The sequence below is a fragment of the Poecilia latipinna genome, unplaced genomic scaffold, assembly GCF_001443285.1.
Source record: "Poecilia latipinna isolate Pla-1442-1.1 unplaced genomic scaffold, P_latipinna-1.0 Scaffold1591, whole genome shotgun sequence".
In the NCBI taxonomy this organism is placed as follows: Eukaryota; Metazoa; Chordata; class Actinopteri; order Cyprinodontiformes; family Poeciliidae; genus Poecilia; species Poecilia latipinna.
Window position 1 is genome coordinate 99,224 of NW_015114207.1, and position 15,850 is coordinate 115,073.

At 40.2% G+C, this 15,850-nt stretch overlaps 3 protein-coding genes across 10 annotated transcripts in view; 1 reads left to right on the forward strand and 2 right to left on the reverse strand.

The window, feature by feature from the left end:
• l3mbtl1b (L3MBTL histone methyl-lysine binding protein 1b) overlaps window positions 1-4,184 on the reverse strand; it is a 16,325-nt gene extending 12,141 nt beyond the window's left edge. Inside the window, exons 1-6 of one of the 2 annotated variants that reach the window (XM_015059020.1) lie at window positions 3,820-4,184; window positions 2,094-2,228; window positions 839-1,034; window positions 566-734; window positions 333-462; window positions 177-228 (exon numbers count right to left, since the gene is read on the reverse strand). In XM_015059020.1, coding sequence (XP_014914506.1) covers window positions 177-228; window positions 333-462; window positions 566-734; window positions 839-1,034; window positions 2,094-2,204 — 658 coding nt within the window. In that variant the 5' untranslated portion in view covers window positions 2,205-2,228; window positions 3,820-4,184. Of the gene's footprint in view, window positions 1-176; window positions 229-332; window positions 463-565; window positions 735-838; window positions 1,035-2,093; window positions 2,229-3,116; window positions 3,214-3,819 lie in introns of those variants that run through there. The other variant, XM_015059021.1, reaches the window with a different exon arrangement.
• A 1,426-nt stretch (window positions 4,185-5,610) lies between these two features.
• Window positions 5,611-9,958, forward strand: LOC106963874 (transmembrane protein 244-like). 2 transcript variants are annotated; one of them, XM_015059030.1, is made up of 6 exons: window positions 5,611-5,746; window positions 6,032-6,117; window positions 7,300-7,373; window positions 7,467-7,592; window positions 7,678-7,722; window positions 7,802-9,958. In XM_015059030.1, the coding sequence occupies exons 1-6, from the start codon at window positions 5,714-5,716 to the stop codon at window positions 7,894-7,896; spliced, it is 459 nt and encodes a 152-aa protein (XP_014914516.1). In that variant the 5' UTR covers window positions 5,611-5,713; the 3' UTR covers window positions 7,897-9,958. The 2 variants fall into 2 exon arrangements, with proteins under 2 accessions (XP_014914516.1, XP_014914515.1); XM_015059029.1 differs by lacking the exon at window positions 6,032-6,117 and having other exon boundaries at window positions 5,613-5,746.
• A 1,069-nt stretch (window positions 9,959-11,027) lies between these two features.
• LOC106963873 (serine/threonine-protein kinase Sgk1-like) overlaps window positions 11,028-15,850 on the reverse strand; it is an 8,392-nt gene continuing 3,569 nt past the window's right edge. Inside the window, exons 2-12 of one of the 6 annotated variants that reach the window (XM_015059026.1) lie at window positions 15,389-15,464; window positions 15,229-15,298; window positions 15,081-15,106; window positions 14,018-14,075; window positions 13,856-13,939; window positions 13,633-13,764; window positions 13,426-13,538; window positions 12,165-12,384; window positions 11,931-12,086; window positions 11,759-11,848; window positions 11,028-11,678 (exon numbers count right to left, since the gene is read on the reverse strand). In XM_015059026.1, the coding sequence (XP_014914512.1) occupies window positions 11,517-11,678; window positions 11,759-11,848; window positions 11,931-12,086; window positions 12,165-12,384; window positions 13,426-13,538; window positions 13,633-13,764; window positions 13,856-13,939; window positions 14,018-14,075; window positions 15,081-15,106; window positions 15,229-15,298; window positions 15,389-15,464 (1,187 nt within the window). In that variant the 3' untranslated portion in view covers window positions 11,028-11,516. The other 5 variants (XM_015059025.1, XM_015059023.1, XM_015059022.1 and 2 more) reach the window with 5 other exon arrangements.

The following is a 15,850-nucleotide window of genomic DNA, read 5'->3' on the forward strand; positions in this document are numbered from 1 at the left end:
GATTAAAAAAATAATAATTATGTGATTGGTATCACACCTCATGGGTGATTGGAATTGGAATCGGCAGGAAAAAACCTGATCAGCACATCTCTAGTTATTATTGTTACTCTCATTTATTTGTGTAACTTTATTTATTTCTTCACCTTTACTTCCTTATTATCAACAGTATAACCTACCAAGTTTGGCCATTTTGGCTCCCCTCCTGCCTTTGGTAGACTTAGCCTTTTCCTATCAGAACAAAAAGTGAAACAACTTGATAACAACTTCTATAAAAACACAGATAAACAATAATTGACGAAATTTCAAGGTGATGTTCATGGTGTTGTCCTCACCTCTGGTTCTTCTTGATTGTCCTCCTCTTCATCACCAGAATCCATGTAGATCTTCCTCTTTTTCCGAACACGTTTCCCCAGTCGCTCACCCTCCACTGCCTGACTGTCACGGGCTTCTGCTGGAGAAGATCTGCAAAACAAATAAAAAAAAATAATAAAATAAAATAAGAAAGCTCACATCAAACTATTCCAGAAGACAGCAGGGAGAAAATATTGCATATATTTATTTTTACCTGCCGCTTGAAGGCTGAACACAAGAGCTACAGTATTTTCCCTCTATTAGGGCGTTCCTGGAAACGGGTCCACCACAGGACCGACACCTTAACAGCTCCCCATTTGGACCTGGATCCGTACCAGAAGCAGCTTTAACCCTAGGGCCAACCTCCATGCCAGGGTCCCCCTCTGGAAACAAGAGCACAGCCCCGGAAGCTCAACACACATGCAATAGAAGAGGGTCTAAACTGAAAGATTTATATTATGTCAGTGATTAAAACAGACCGTCGTACCTTTAGCTTGAGATGAGCCCGGTTTGCTCTGATTGACCGGAGCTGTGGCCGTGCTGGCCTGTGACTGGACTTCGGGTGGAGGGGTGGGAGTGTGAGACGGCACTGGGTTCAAGGTCTCACGATTAGCCTCTGCCTCCTGCCCTTTGACCTCTACGTCTGTGACTATCTCAAGGGTCCCAAACTCTGTCATGCGGAACTGAAACAAGGAGGGAAATAAGCAGACATACCGATCAGGACTTGCACCCACGCTCCAGATTATTTTATCTCCTGTTCAGATCCTGGGACAACCGGATAATTATGTAAAGCAAAATTATTTCTCTACATTTAAACTAACATTTACAGTAAAGCATTCACAACCCTTAAACTTTTGTGCTTTTTTGTTAAAACTACAAACTGCTATGTATTTTATTTTTGATATTATGTGATAAACATACACACAACAGTGAAGTGGAAAGAAAACGATGAATAAACACATATTTAGGGCCCTTTTATTCTAGTAACCTTAAAGAGGATCCAGTGCAACGAGTCGCCTCCGGGCGCCAACTGATTAGAAAATACTGTCGACCTGTGTGTAATTTAATACCAGTATAAATCCATTAAATTACATAAACAGCATTCTGAAGATATAAAAACACCGCTAACAGGTCAGGGAGAGAAATGTTGAGACATTTAAGGTTAATTTATTAAACAATGTCCTAATCTTTGAACATCCCAAGAAAAGACTGCAATAGACTTGGAACTGGGATGGAGGTTCGCCTTCCAACAGGACAACAACTCCACACACACAGTCAAAACCACAGAGTATTACTTTAAAGCATATTTTGTGTTAGAAAGACCCAGTCAAAGCCCAGACATAAATGCAGTAGAGAATCTGTGCTAAGACTTATAATTGCACATTCACAGTTTGTTCTCCATCCAGTCTGACCGTGTTCGTGCAGTTTTGTAAAGGAGAAAGAGCAAAGTTTTGGGGTTTTACATGCACAAAGCTGGTAAGAAAATACTCCAAAAAGGCTTGCAGTCGTTACTACAGACAGGGCATGATAGGTTTTTAGTGCTGAATAGACAAGTAAGCCACACTTTTCAGATTTCCCCCGCCCCTTTCATTCACATTTATCCACTATTTTGTGCTGGTCTATTAAATTAGATACCACTATAATCCTTTGACCTTAGTGGTTACAAAATCTGAAAAAGAGGTGCGATTACTTTTGAACGGCACTACATCTGATTAAGAGCAGGAACAAAGAAAAACATGTACCCTGATATCACTGCCTGGAAGTGTAGCAATACCATCCTTCCAGTCCAGAGCTCCCATCATGTCAAACTCGGCTCCCTGGGAGGGTCCATCACTGGGTGGAGTGTCAGTCATTCCCACTCCTCTGATATGACCTACCTGAAAAGCCATAATATCCACAGAAGAGCAAACACTTGAATCCTACAACTATGAGTAGTCTGTGCATTTATTTAAACTATCGATGTTTTTTTTTTATTTGCAGTGAGGCGGTCGGTGTTATGTTTTTGTCTTCTCAAATACTAAAACGCAGATTCAACCTGCGCTTGTAAACAGTGATACCCAACATCACCACTAGATGGCGAGTGTGTGCAGGCTTGCAATGGTACACCATGCACTTCTGTTTCAGACAAAACACTCAATAATAATATTGTTTTGCCGGTCAACTAACGGGCAAATACACAAACAAACGACCTCATTAGGATAAACATTTGTTAAGACCATTGACAAACAAGGGAAAATACGTCTCAAGTTTGAGTTAATCACAAAAGTTCGTCTTTTCCTTGTTTTAACGGTATCTCTTAAAAACCAGAGTTTGTCTGGTTGCAAGCAAGCGAAATGGCAATGTGTTCATCGATTTCACAAAGAACACTATTTTCTGCACTGACTGTCCAAACTTAAAAGCGTTTAAAAACGTATGTTATTACGATTAAACGTTTTAGTCCTGACGCATGTTCAACATTGAATTAATGTCATATTTTCTGTTTGCAACGTCGTCATAACCATGTGCAAAGTAAACAACAGTGAGGGTTAATGTGTCCTGTATGAGTTTGACGTTGCAATTGATGCCTCAGTTTTATACCAGCTATAAATAAAGTGTATGTAAGAGCGCCCATGATTAGCATTCGCCCTATACAAAATGGCGGAGCATAGGAAGAGGCCACCAACATGTTTAAACTATGTTAATTACTCAAGTTGCCCATTTAAACTAATCATGCGAGGTCCCTTCGCGTCAAACAAAAGCAAAGGCTGGCTATGTAATTTCCTGACCGAGTGTTTTCATTGAGTCTGCCCGTTTTTCTTCACTTTCTCCTTGTCACGGAATGTCAGCCCAGGTTGCTACGGTAGCTAGCTGAAGCTAACCGTCAGCTAGCGCCGGTGTTGTGCCGTAGAAAGCACCCCTGCCGTCAAAACAGACCCCAGTTTCAAGACGTATATATGTACCGATAAACCAGGTGGAAGTGACTGGGAAATGTTTTATCACCATGCCATCACTGTATTTATCTGATTGTATTTGTGAAAATAAATGCCCTAAAATACGGTTCTAAACAGTGGATGCGTTTGACGGCTGGGGCACTTTTTTCGGCACAACACCGCTCCGTAGAAATGAACGGACGACTGCTAAACAGCTAGCCGTAGCATTGTGACTGGATGCAGCCAGATAAGGACAATCTGTAATAAATAAGTTTCCCGGTTAATAACTACCTAAAAATGCCGATATTTCAAGGAATATCACAAAAGCATAAACAATAAAACTACACTGCTGTTATGAGATTTGACAATGTTGCCTGATTAATTTCTTCAATAGAAACTTAAAAAAACGATTTATTCACGCCGTTTTAAATCAAAGTGGAAATAACGCGAACAAACACCAACTAGACAATCTTAGATCGGGTTTTAAATTTTTTGCTCACGTTAACAGAGATAAAAAAGAATTAACGGTCGTATTGTTTAGAAAAATTGTGGAACTCACCTCGTTTCTGTTTAACTCTTATTTAGAGCTGGATAAGACCGATGCGCATGCGCGCAAGATGCGGCTGCCTGACAAGTTTGGGTCTCGGGAAAAGTTCAGCTCGCTATCGGTAGGCCTGCGTTTGCTCGCAGCACGCCCAAAACTCGGTTCGGGACTGATTTAAGGGATACCAGAAGCCTTAGTGGGGCTCGAACTTCCCTGTTGCCCTCGAACAGGCGTTTAGAGTATATCCCTCTCTCCTCCTTCCCCCACTGTCAGAAGTAGGAGTGAGTGTATCAATGGAGCGCAGACAGGGACTGCAGCGGCTCCATTATAACCGTTGGAGAGCGTTTGGTTCCTGTATGGTGAAAATGTCCGTTTGCATCTCTGTTTTCAACACTACACCTCCGTTAAACGGCATATTTATATGAGTATGGTCCCCGGCATACGTAAACACGTATCACACCAGCGTGCTAACACACATCAGTCTGACATGAAGTGATATTTCTTGCCTTAACAGATTGAATACATTGTAACACAAGAATCCAGATTGGTTTTAGCCGAACAGTGTTGCTGGCAGCAGTTTGCGTCACAATAAAACGAAGCCATGGTGTAAAAAAAAAACAAACAAAAAAAAACAAAAACGAGTTTAACCACGCAAATTCTACGAATTAATGCGCAATACGTTTTGTGGTTGTAATTTTTTTTATATGTGTTGTCTAATGCACCGCGTGTCGTCTTATTTTGAAGCAACACACTGGAGACATGGATTCATGGATTTAAAACTGTTAATGCTTCTGACATACTTGAACTGAATGGATTAATAGAAGTACTCCTCCGTACGTCGTACGCGAATATTAAATTATGGTGGTTTATGGTCAAGTCTTGCCCAATTCACCATGCCCTACCGACGTTACGTTCCTCCCTGCTTACCCGTTTCATAACCACGTTCTGAAACCATTGCATGCCCATTTATTTATTTATTTATTTATTTATTTATTTATTTATTTATTTATTTATTTATTTATTTATTTTTACCTCTTTCATTCCGCACCTTTGCGGTGTTAGAATGTGCACCTATTTCATCCCTGAAGACATTAAGTAATAAAATATATTTGACTAACTGCCTGCTGGACTCCTGTAAATATTTAATAATATCTTCCAACAGGAGATCGCCCAGAGTTGAGCAGTTTTAAGGCAGGGGTGTAAATCTCAGTTAGCAGGCCCTAAATTAGATCAACAAAATTAAATTGTCATATAATCTGATTTAATATTTTATTTTTTATGACTCGTGTATTTCTTGAAAATAAATAAACTTCGCCAACTTCAAAGTGGATGCTTTACTGACTAAAAAAAGTGTGACGTGTCAACAAGTGGGTGCAAACTGGGGAGGAAGTGAATTCAGGAAGGTTCGGCAAACGGATTTTAATCAAAAACGTAGGGTACGAAACGACCAAACAACCCCACAAAAGTTACGAAGTGGCGTTACCAAAGATGGCGGCAGGGGAATAATGGACAGCAGTAGAAATGTTCTCTCTCACCACCTCCTCCCATGGTTAGACAGTATTATGCATATTTTAAGTTTGAATTAAGCACTGTGTTTATTTATTTATTTAATGATATATTCGTCTGCTTAGCTTGCTTTCAATGCAGAGAAACATCTGGCCTCAAAACTGCTTCCTTACCCGAAGACGTGGTGTACGAAATGACCACAAATGCAAAGTTCCGAAATGGCGATGAAACGAGTTCATCTTCTTGGACGTGAACGCGGCGGCGGACGCTGCTCCGTGTTTTTGTGATCGTTTGGTCGCTAGATGGCGCAAGTGATCCAGCTTCCTTGGGATTAGCGGCAGATTGCAGCTTGCATCACTTTTGCGTTACACCATCAAGTGGCTTCAAAGCTGCAAACCATGAAATGGCATTCAAAGGCAAAACGGTCGATTCAAAGGTAAGCGGTAATAGATTGCGATGTGCTGCTGTTTACACTAAAGCAATCCGCTGAAGCGTCTCTGTGGCGAATGATGTGCTAATCATGGTGTGGATACCACACACTTTTACTGTGTCACGTTCAGATTTTCTCATGCATGATTCAGCAGCTGGTCAGAAAGCTCTCTGTTCGCCTATAACGTGGATCTCAGTAACATTTCAATCCTGTGCATGTTCAGCTTCGGGTTGCCTTCAGGTTTAGTTGACTGGTGGCGCATCCTGTCTTTCTGTCTCCGTCACCCCACAGACCGTGCTGCTCAATCTGCTGCTGTGCCTGCTCATATTTTACTCCCTTTTCTACATGATCGGGAGTGTGTGCTTCGGTGCTTTCAGGTGAGTAGAAATTCCCCACGCATGCGCACAAGCACAAGCGCAGGAAGGACAATGCCCAGCAACGCGGCTACTAACACGGACACAGCGACCCTGATGTTGCAGGGGAACGTTTTCCAAAGGCAGCAGCGAGATAATTAATTATTGGCAATTTTCAAATAAAATCAATGTAAAAAAAACAACAACAAAAAAAACAGCTTAGTTTTAACGAAGGCGTATCCTATATCTTGCCAAAGGTGGTTTAGATAAAATTACATAAATTAAAATGTGGCGGAAGTATTTTGATGATTACTTTACTCATAAATGTTGTGTTTTGTATTTCATTTAATCTTACATTTCTATATGAATTACCTGATTGTCAAGAATTGTACAACGTCTTCTACTAAATTAATCTTTTATTCCAGGTTTTGGATAATCTCACACTGAAAATGTTAAGGGAAAACATCCAACCATTCATTTGCAAACATGAACTATAGTTTTCAACGTGGGGGATTAACTAAATCCCTATTTAAGAAATAACTGTTTATAACAAAATAACCATATGAAAACATTATCAGGGTATTATTTCCATTTGAAGTAAAAGGAATGTTATGTATCAACATTTTTGCCAGATTGTTCTTTTTTTTTTTTTTTACTTATGAGTAAGGGTTCTAAAATTATGGTTTATTATTATTATTTTGAATCTGAGATCATGATACTGCAAGAAAAGAGGAATACTTCTTTTTAGACATCTTTATCTGTGGTGCCACCAATAAAATGTGGCTAACATTTCGCCTCCAAGGAACCAGAACATTAAAAACATTGAAGGGAGGTTTTAATACTGTTTTTCAGACTTTCTGAATAGGTTAGAGTTTTACGCCTTGCAAACTGGGCCTTAATATCACCATTAATTACATTTGGATTGTTTGTAGTACTGACTTTTCCTATTTAATCCTCCACTTGTTCTCCTTCCACACAAAGCAAAATATGGTTTTATGGTCAAGTAAAAGAAATGGGAGAAACAGCAGCCAAAGTCCAAAGAGAAACTTCAAAAGACTTTAATGATATCCACTTCAAAAGATAACAGGAAGGTCTGAGTAATAAGAAATTATTGCACAATTCTACCGAGATCCGTTTGCTTCCTAGGTTTAGATAATAATAAAAACGTGAGTCTTTCACTCTAACAACTGATGTTTCCTTATGCAGGTTGGATCACTTTGACGGGCTGATTCCATTCGATTTTAAAACTGAACCTGCTGAGTCTAACTCCAAATACCTGGGTGAGCATATCGCATACAAACAGTGTGATCAGCAGCACTGATTGTCAGCTCTCTACAGATAATATATTTCATCACTTTGCTTGTGTCCTTCAGTCAACCTCCTCTCCTTGGAGCTGACCTACTTTTGTAGTGGCATACTGTTTGCTGCAGTGGTGAAGAGGCGGGTTTGGGACTACGCCCTCACTGTCACACTTCTTCATGTTATGATCACCAGCCTGGGTGAGCAGAACAGCACATCTGTATTTGTGCACGGCAAAAAGACCAAATCTGCAGTGTAACTGCATGTTTTGCCTCTACATTGCAGTGATGTTGGAGTTTCCCACAGTGTGGCAGTGGTGGCTGGCTTTAGGTAAGCAAACGTCAATGGCAACCCGCCTTTTTGTCGTCAGTAACGAGCTTATTCATTCTCTGTGTTGCTTTTTCCACAGGTAGCGGCTTGTTTCTGATGATTTGCAATGGTCAGCTGATTGCTTACTTCACATGTCAGAGTGAGCAGAGCTACGCCACTTTCAGCTACTACTGACAAGCTGGAAAGGAGGCAAAAAATTAGGATAACATCAGCTCATTTAAATTATTCTGTTAAAAGGGTTAAACTTGTGTTCATATGCATTCACTACACACAGAGTGGTCTATTTCAAGCTTTTATTACTGTTAATTTTGATGATTATGTTTTACAGTTAATAAAAGCCCCAAATTCTGTCTCTTAGAAAATTCAAATGTTACATAAAACCAATGAAAATGATTGTTAAAATGTAAAAGACTGCTAGAAGCTGACTCCTCACAGACTGCTGTATCCAAGCATATCAGTGGAAAGTTTAGCGGAAAGAAAATAGTAATAGTAGAAAAAGGTGCATAGGAAAAGGGCTGATTACAGTGAAGTTAAGTGTTTAGTGGGAGATTTACAAGACGTGGACAGTACCTGCATTCAGAGCTTCATGAACTTCCACAGACAGAACATGGGCTACAGCTGTCCTGTTCTCATGTGAAGTCACCGCCAAACCAGAAACAACAGAAACCTCCGAACTGGGCAAAAGACAAAACGCACTGGTCTAAGCATGGTCTGGTTACTGGTATTAAAGCTGCAGATGGTAACTTTTATTAAAAAATGTATGTTTTTTACATATTTGTTGAAACTGTCACCATGTTGTGGCTGTATAATATGAGACTGATAGTCTGTGAAAACAATCAAGCTCCTCTGCCTCCTCCCAATGGTCCTACTGATACCTGCAGAAATTCTCAGCTCAGTCAGAAACAACCAATCAGAACAGAAGAGGAGGGTCTTAGCACTTTCAGTTACGCTTGTGTATGTGCTGCTCACACGTTCCTCCACTGCCGTGAATGTTCGGGCTAGTTAGCTTAGCCACAGATGACGGATAAACAGTTTCCTGAAACAGTAAGTTCTTTCTCCGCCATTAGCACATTGAGCAATGCGTACATAAGGTTGATTGACATCGCTAAGACCCTCCTCTGGGCTGTGATTGGTTGTTTTTGACTGAGCTGTGACTTTCAGTTAGCAGTAGGAGCACTGGGAGGAGGCGGAGGAGCTTGATTGACAATCTGAAATTCACAGCTCAGTCAAAAACAACCAATCAGAGCCCAGAGGAGGGTCTTAGCAATGTCAATCAACCTTATGTACGCTCTGCTCAAAGTGCTAATGGCGGAGAAACAACTTACTGTTTCAAGAAACTGTTTATCTGTCATCTGTGGCTAAGCTAACTAGCCCGAGCATTTACAGCAGTAGAGGAACGTGTGAGCAGCACATACACAAGCATGACTGAAAGTGCTAAGACCCTCCTCTTAGTTCTGATTGGTTGTTTCTGATTGGAGCAGAGCATTTGTGCAGATGGGAGTAAGACCACAGTGAGAAGGCAGAGGAGCTCAATTTTTTTCACAGATTATCTGTCTCATACTGTCACAACATAGAGACAGTTTTAACAAATATGTAAAAAAAACAACATATTTTTTATAAAAGTTACCAACTGAAGCTTTAAGGTTTACCAAGGCTTTAAACGGTTACAGTTTTAAAACGCTAAAGCTTTCTGTCATACTATTCTCATTGTTTATGGTTCTTTCAGTGAGACGCCAGAGAAAGCAATGGAGTGATGGAACTTCTCTCTGGCTCTAAGGATTATAGAGGAACACAGTGCTCCCCTCCCCTACGTGTTGCTGCACACTACCAGGTAGCAGCCTAAAAAAGGCTGATTTATTTTCCTTCACTGACAAGAAATACAAATCTGGCTATTTGGAAGTATTTCTGCTGTGATAAACACAGACAATCATGGTTTGGGTTCCTTTTGCCTGACTTATTTCATGCAGTCTCTGCTTTTGTGTTAATAGCTTCCTTTCTATCACTCGTCTCCATTTTATGGATCTCATATCTCATATTTGCCTTTTGACAGCGAGCCGTTCATTCTCTGTGACAGTGGTGCCTAAGTCCAGTCCTCGAGATCTGCCGTCCTAAAACTTTTAGATTCCTCTCGTCTCCAGCACACCTGAATCAAATGCCTCATTACCAGGCACCTGTAGAGCTAAAAGCCATTTGATTCAAGTGTTGAAGAGAAGGGATGTACAAGTTATGGACTTTTTAAAAAAATTCATTGTTTCTGGAGCTGCTAAAATAAAATTAGTAGTAATTCTTATAATTTTAATAATGTTGGCTGTATGTTTTAAGAAAAAGATGCATGTCCACAGTCCATGTTTCTTGCAACCAAGCAGATTGTCTTCCTTGTAAGGGAAGGCCTTTCTGAGGCAGCTAGCTAGCAGTGTGCAGAAACATGTAGGGGAGCACTGTGTTGTTTCCTTATAACCAGAGAAAAGTCCAGTCACTGCAGTGGTTTCTCTTGCATCTCCATAAAAGGACTTAAACACAGAGAAAAGTTTGACTGAAAATGTCCGCAGTTCTGACACTGTAACTGTGAAAAACGTACCGGTAACTAGGCCATTTCTAGTCCGGTTCTCGGTCTCTTAGCCCAGCTAATGTTTCTGACACCATTTCTGGTTTAGGAGTAGCTTAACACAAAGACTGATAGTTGTATCTCATGTCCTGCATCTTGAAGCATTGACACCAGCCACAGTCCACACCGTGTGAATCTCTTGAACAAGCTGCTCTTCATACTTTTTCCTTCCGCTAAACTTTCCATTAATATACCTTGATACAGCACTATGAGAGTAGTCAGCTTCCTTAGCAACAATCTTTAGTGGAGGCTGACAGACTGTCAGCACAGCAGTCTTCTTCATGACCAACCGTGAGTGCCCAAATCCAGTCATTAAGGGTTACCATCCTGCAACTTTCAGACGCATCCCTTCTCCAACACACCTGAATCAAATGAATTGCCTCTGCAGAGCTGACTTGACTGCTGATGAGGGGATTCAGCTTTTTGATTCAGGCGTGATGGAACAGGGATGCATGTAAAAGCTGCAGGATTGTAACCCTTAACAACCGGACTAGGGCTCCCCTGGTGTAGAGCATGACATTACATTTCTATACTGCAAATTATTGGTCTTATGTAGTTTTCTGGGAAACAGAATTTGGGGTTTTAAATATCTGTAAGTCATAAATGTCAAAATTAACGGATAAATATTTAAAATAGATCACTTTGTGATAAATTAGTTATATTTTCTGAATTAATTTAACTTTTTGATATTCATAAACTGTTTGTTTGTCAACACAAAGGGCAGTGTGTATTTTTGCTAAGAATGGCATTCAGCTGTATTTGGATACAAGTGCTATATATAGAGAAGCTTTCCTGTTACGTTTGCAATGCGCTCTGCTTCCGTCTTTAAGTATGTAATATTAAAAAAGCCAGTAGGATAAGATGTAACTAGTGAATGTATTTGTAAGTGGGACCTGTGCAATAAAGGATGTAAACATTTTTATATAAACCAGCTCCTGGCAATGCTATATATGAAGGACTTGAAATAGTGACCCGCCTCTCCTGTATAAATAACTCATACAGAGAAATCAGTGAAAATCTAAAAACATACCACAGTTTATTCAAAAGCAACAAATGAAACATGCTGGAAATTGCCATATCACAGTTTTCATTTTCCATTTAAGTACAAAAAATAGACATTACATGAAAAAAATAAAATAAATTAACAATAAATATTTAAACAATCCCGCTCCAGGAGGACTTGGTGGCGTTATGAGGCTGGCTCTGCTGCCACGTACTCGGCTGGGTTCATGAAGGAGAATCCAGAAAAGGCTGCGTTGGAGGCAGCTGCCTCCGACCTGTCGTAGACGGAGGCAGGGACAGGCTGCAGCGTGAAAGCAGGAGCGATGTAGTACACATCACAAGGACTGGTCTAGAAAACGACAAGACAATCAGAGCCAACTGGGCACATGTTGAAATTACGTTTCTGACCATTTTCTGATTTATCCGTACCACTTTAGGGATGAACGGAGGCCGGACTTTTCTGGCTATGAGGTCGTCCCAGTTGATGGAAGCGAAGAACTGATGCTCCTTCAGCTCCTCCTAAGAAAACAGCAGAAATGAAATCCTGTGGTCATGAGCCTCTTCACTCATTCTGGATGCTCTCTGTTCTGTACGCACTTACAATATCAAGCCTCTGGCCCAAGCGCTTGGAGACGTTTCTCTCCAACAACCCCTTCAACAGAGAGTGGGCGCTTTCAGACAAGCCGCTGGGCAGCTGCAGAGGAGAGTAGAGGATATTTTCCAACATCTCGAGCCTGCTGCGGCTGTAAAATGGAGGCTGGGAAGCAGAACAGGCAATACAGTGAGTTAAAGATGCAGAAAACAGTGAGGCAAAGCTTAACCCAGTGAGACTCACCAGTCCAGAGAGCATCTCAAACAGCACCGCTCCCAGTCCCCACCAGTCCACAGCCAGGCTGTATGGCTGGCCCAGCAGAACTTCTGGAGCCAGATACTCTGGGGTCCCACAGAAGGTGTGTGTAATCCCACCCACAGCCACGCCTTCCTTACAAAGACCAAAGTCTGTGAGCATCACGTGGCCTTTGCTGTCCAGCAGGACGTTTTCTGGCTTCAGGTCTCTGCACAGAAACACATGGAGCAGAAAATGTGTTCAGTAGGCTTGTCGCAATAAATCAGCTTGTCGCATGATCAATTAAAACAAGCTCAATAATTACATTTGCATGATTTGTCGTTTTTGTCTTTTCTACCAAAAGCTGGATAACAAAAGTTTTCAGTCTGGCTCTTTTTGTTCAGAGGACAGTTTTGTTTACAGAAACTTAATAATTCATTTTATTTGTTGTTTTGTTTATTTCGGATATTTGAAATATCTTTCAGCTCCAGCGTTAAATGTTCAGTAGAAAGTTTGAGTTTTGAGAATGTGTTCTTCAATTATTATGCCGTTTTCAATATATTACTTAAAAATGCTCTAAAAACAACAATATTATTTATTGCAATAACTTAAGGGGCAATTTATCATCCAGCAAAATTTGTTATTGTGACAGGCCTATAGTTTAGTCTATAAAATATCTCTATTTTATAGAGATATTTAAAAATATATCTCTATATATATATATATATATATATATATATTTTATATCCATCTATATATATGTTCTCTAGTTCTAATTGAGAAATTGAGGCAATTTTACACTTTGACAAAACTTTAAAGCTCCTTATGTAGGGCAGTAAAAACCCTTTCAGAGAAAGTAAGGTGGACCTTCCCGTCTACAAAAAATGCTCCTCTGACTAAACCAGTTAGTTTCCATTGGGATATAAAAATGTGTCACTTTTTTACGACGAGCTCATTTGCTGTGAACAAAACAGCATAATTAATGTTTGACTTGAAATCAGGGATTTCAGTAGTTTTCCTCTTATGACGTTTAAAACATGAAGGAAACCTGTGGGTGTAAAAGAGTCACATGCAAAAAGTAAAAAAAAAAACCCCACCAACCTTAGAGAATAAAGTATTTTAACTTACCTAAATCTTTCAGCTAATAATTAGTTATGTTGCATAATTTATAGAAGTCTACTATTGTTTTCTATAAGCTCTTTAACTGAACTTTAGCCAAACTTGCAGAACTGCTGACGGCGTTATCTAAAGCTGTATTTCATCTGTGCACCTGTAAACGATGCTCAGAGAGTGGAGATAACCCAGCGCAGCGGCGATCTCTGCAGCGTAGAAAGCAGCTCGGGGTTCTGGAAATGAACCCTCTCTCTGCAGGTGGTAAAACAGCTGAAAGAAACAAAGGTTTCACAAACAAGAAATGAAACTCCAGGAGATAATTTGCGAGACTCAATCAGACAAAGGACTTCTCTAACCCACATACCTCTCCACCGTTTGCAAAGTCCAGGACGAAGTAGAGCGTCTTTGGCGTCTGGAAGGAGAAATGCAGCCCCACCAAGAATGGATGTTTTAGTCCCTTCAGCAGCACACTCCTTTCAACCATCACGTTCCTTTGCTGCAGAGACACAACCCACGGACACGGTCAGACAGACAAACAGACGCTCAGATGGACAAGCAGACGCAACGAAACACAGAGAAGGACAGACCTCTTTCCTCTTGATGATCATCTGCTTGTCCAGGGCTTTAACTGCGTAGTAACCTCCTTGTTTTCTGTGTCTTGCCAGCAACACCTGTTACACAATTCATTTTTTAATTGATCATTTCACAGCTTTTACAGATAAAAACTAATATATTAATGAAAAAAATACCTTTCCAAAGCTTCCCGTGCCAATAACTTTGAGGTAGTCAAAGTCTGATGGTTTCACCCTGATGAAGACAATGACAGAAAACAGTGGTAAGTAGCAAGAAATAATGATTGTAAGACAAGTATGCAAATAGAGTGATGTTGCTAAATACATAATGTGTCCACATAATAAGTTAACCCTGGTTCTTTTTTGCTTATTTGTTTTTTTTTTCCTCAAAAAGCCCTCATAATTGCTAATGCCACAACCTGTGACGTGAGCTCACAAGGTTAGAAGCCAATTAGGGGGACCCTCCCATGGACCTTAAGAGAGGAAAAATTCTTGAACTTTAAAAACCTTTTGACTCGTTAAATCCTCTTTTATGCCCGGGTCCAGAAAAATGCTGTGCGCAAAGACTGAGATCACACAGAGATAACAGCGTCACAATAATCAGCATTTATTCAAGACAGATGCATACTATGACCAGACAAACACATCACATAACATCAGAAACCTCAGAGCACAAACAACACATGAATTTACCTGAGAGAGAAAAAGACAAAAAAAAGACAAAATGGAAACGACAAACAAAAAGCAAAGACGTCTTTGGAGAAGTTGCAAGAGCAAAATCTAACGTGTTACTTCTGTGTGGAAAGTTTTATCTTCTTTTCTTTAATTTATTCAAATAAGGCGTATCTTTGCTCCTCCAACCAGGAGCTCTCTGACCCTCTCTCAAGCCAGAAACCCCTGCCGTGTTTACGGCCTTTCACAGATGAGTGTGAAAAGCTGGAACTTCTCCTGTATTGTTTTCCACACAGACAAAAGGCAGTTCAAACGACCCTAGCAAACCATCTGCTGTAACTACAGGTAAAATAAAGGTCAATAGGCCAGAATAAGTTACTGATTTAAAACCACAATTTGGCCATTTGAATCAAGACATGTTAAGTTTTAAAACTAGCTTATTTTAAATGTATTTTCTCAACAACCTTCACTGTGCTTCTCAATTGACTGCTATAAAAGAAAGGGGTTGCTCTGTAATGTGAAGCAAAAACTTTTTCTCGTGTCAACGCTGCGAGTGGGTGTGACTCACTGTGAGGTTTCTGTGTTCACTGGACTCTGAAAAAGTAAGACAGACAGAGAGGGGAGGAATTGTCAAGTCAGAAGGTGGGATTGGGTTTCATCCCCCGTCAACGACGAGGCAGCATCTCCTAAAATTCCTCCGCCAGATCAGAACTCACCAAGGCAGCTTTCTCCTGCTTCTGTCTCCTCATCTTGCTCTGTCTCTGCAGCAGTTTATGGGTGTCCAGGCTTCAATCGGGAGGTCAAGCACAGCTAAGCGTTAAAGGGGCTGGACTCAAAGTTTTAAAAAAGAAAGTCTTATTTTCTTTGCTAACTTACTGTTGGCAGGGTTTCTGGGTGGAAACAAGTTTGCGCAAGAAATTGCTGAAGCCAACTTTCTTCTCTTTCAGCACATCTGTAAGACAGATGGATAGACAGGCAGAGAGGAGGTGGGTTAGTCCATTACATAAGAATGTACTAGCTGGATTTAGTCTGATGATGTCTGGCAGCTTTTCAAAGTGAGGTCATACTGAGAATTAAACGAAATTTAATAGCTTTCTGGAGTAACCAAGTGATATCAACAGGCAATTCTGTGTTAAGTTATTTTAATATTAATTCAATAAATGAAATCATTTAATATAAACCTATATGTCCTTTTGAGGAATACTTTAAGACATTTTCCAAATAATTTGTGATGTTTCATATTATCACTTTCGTAAAATAATATCAAATTTAGCTATTTTGCCCCCCCCCCCCCCCCCCCCAAAAAAAAAAAAAAAAAAAAAAAAAATATTTAAAAAA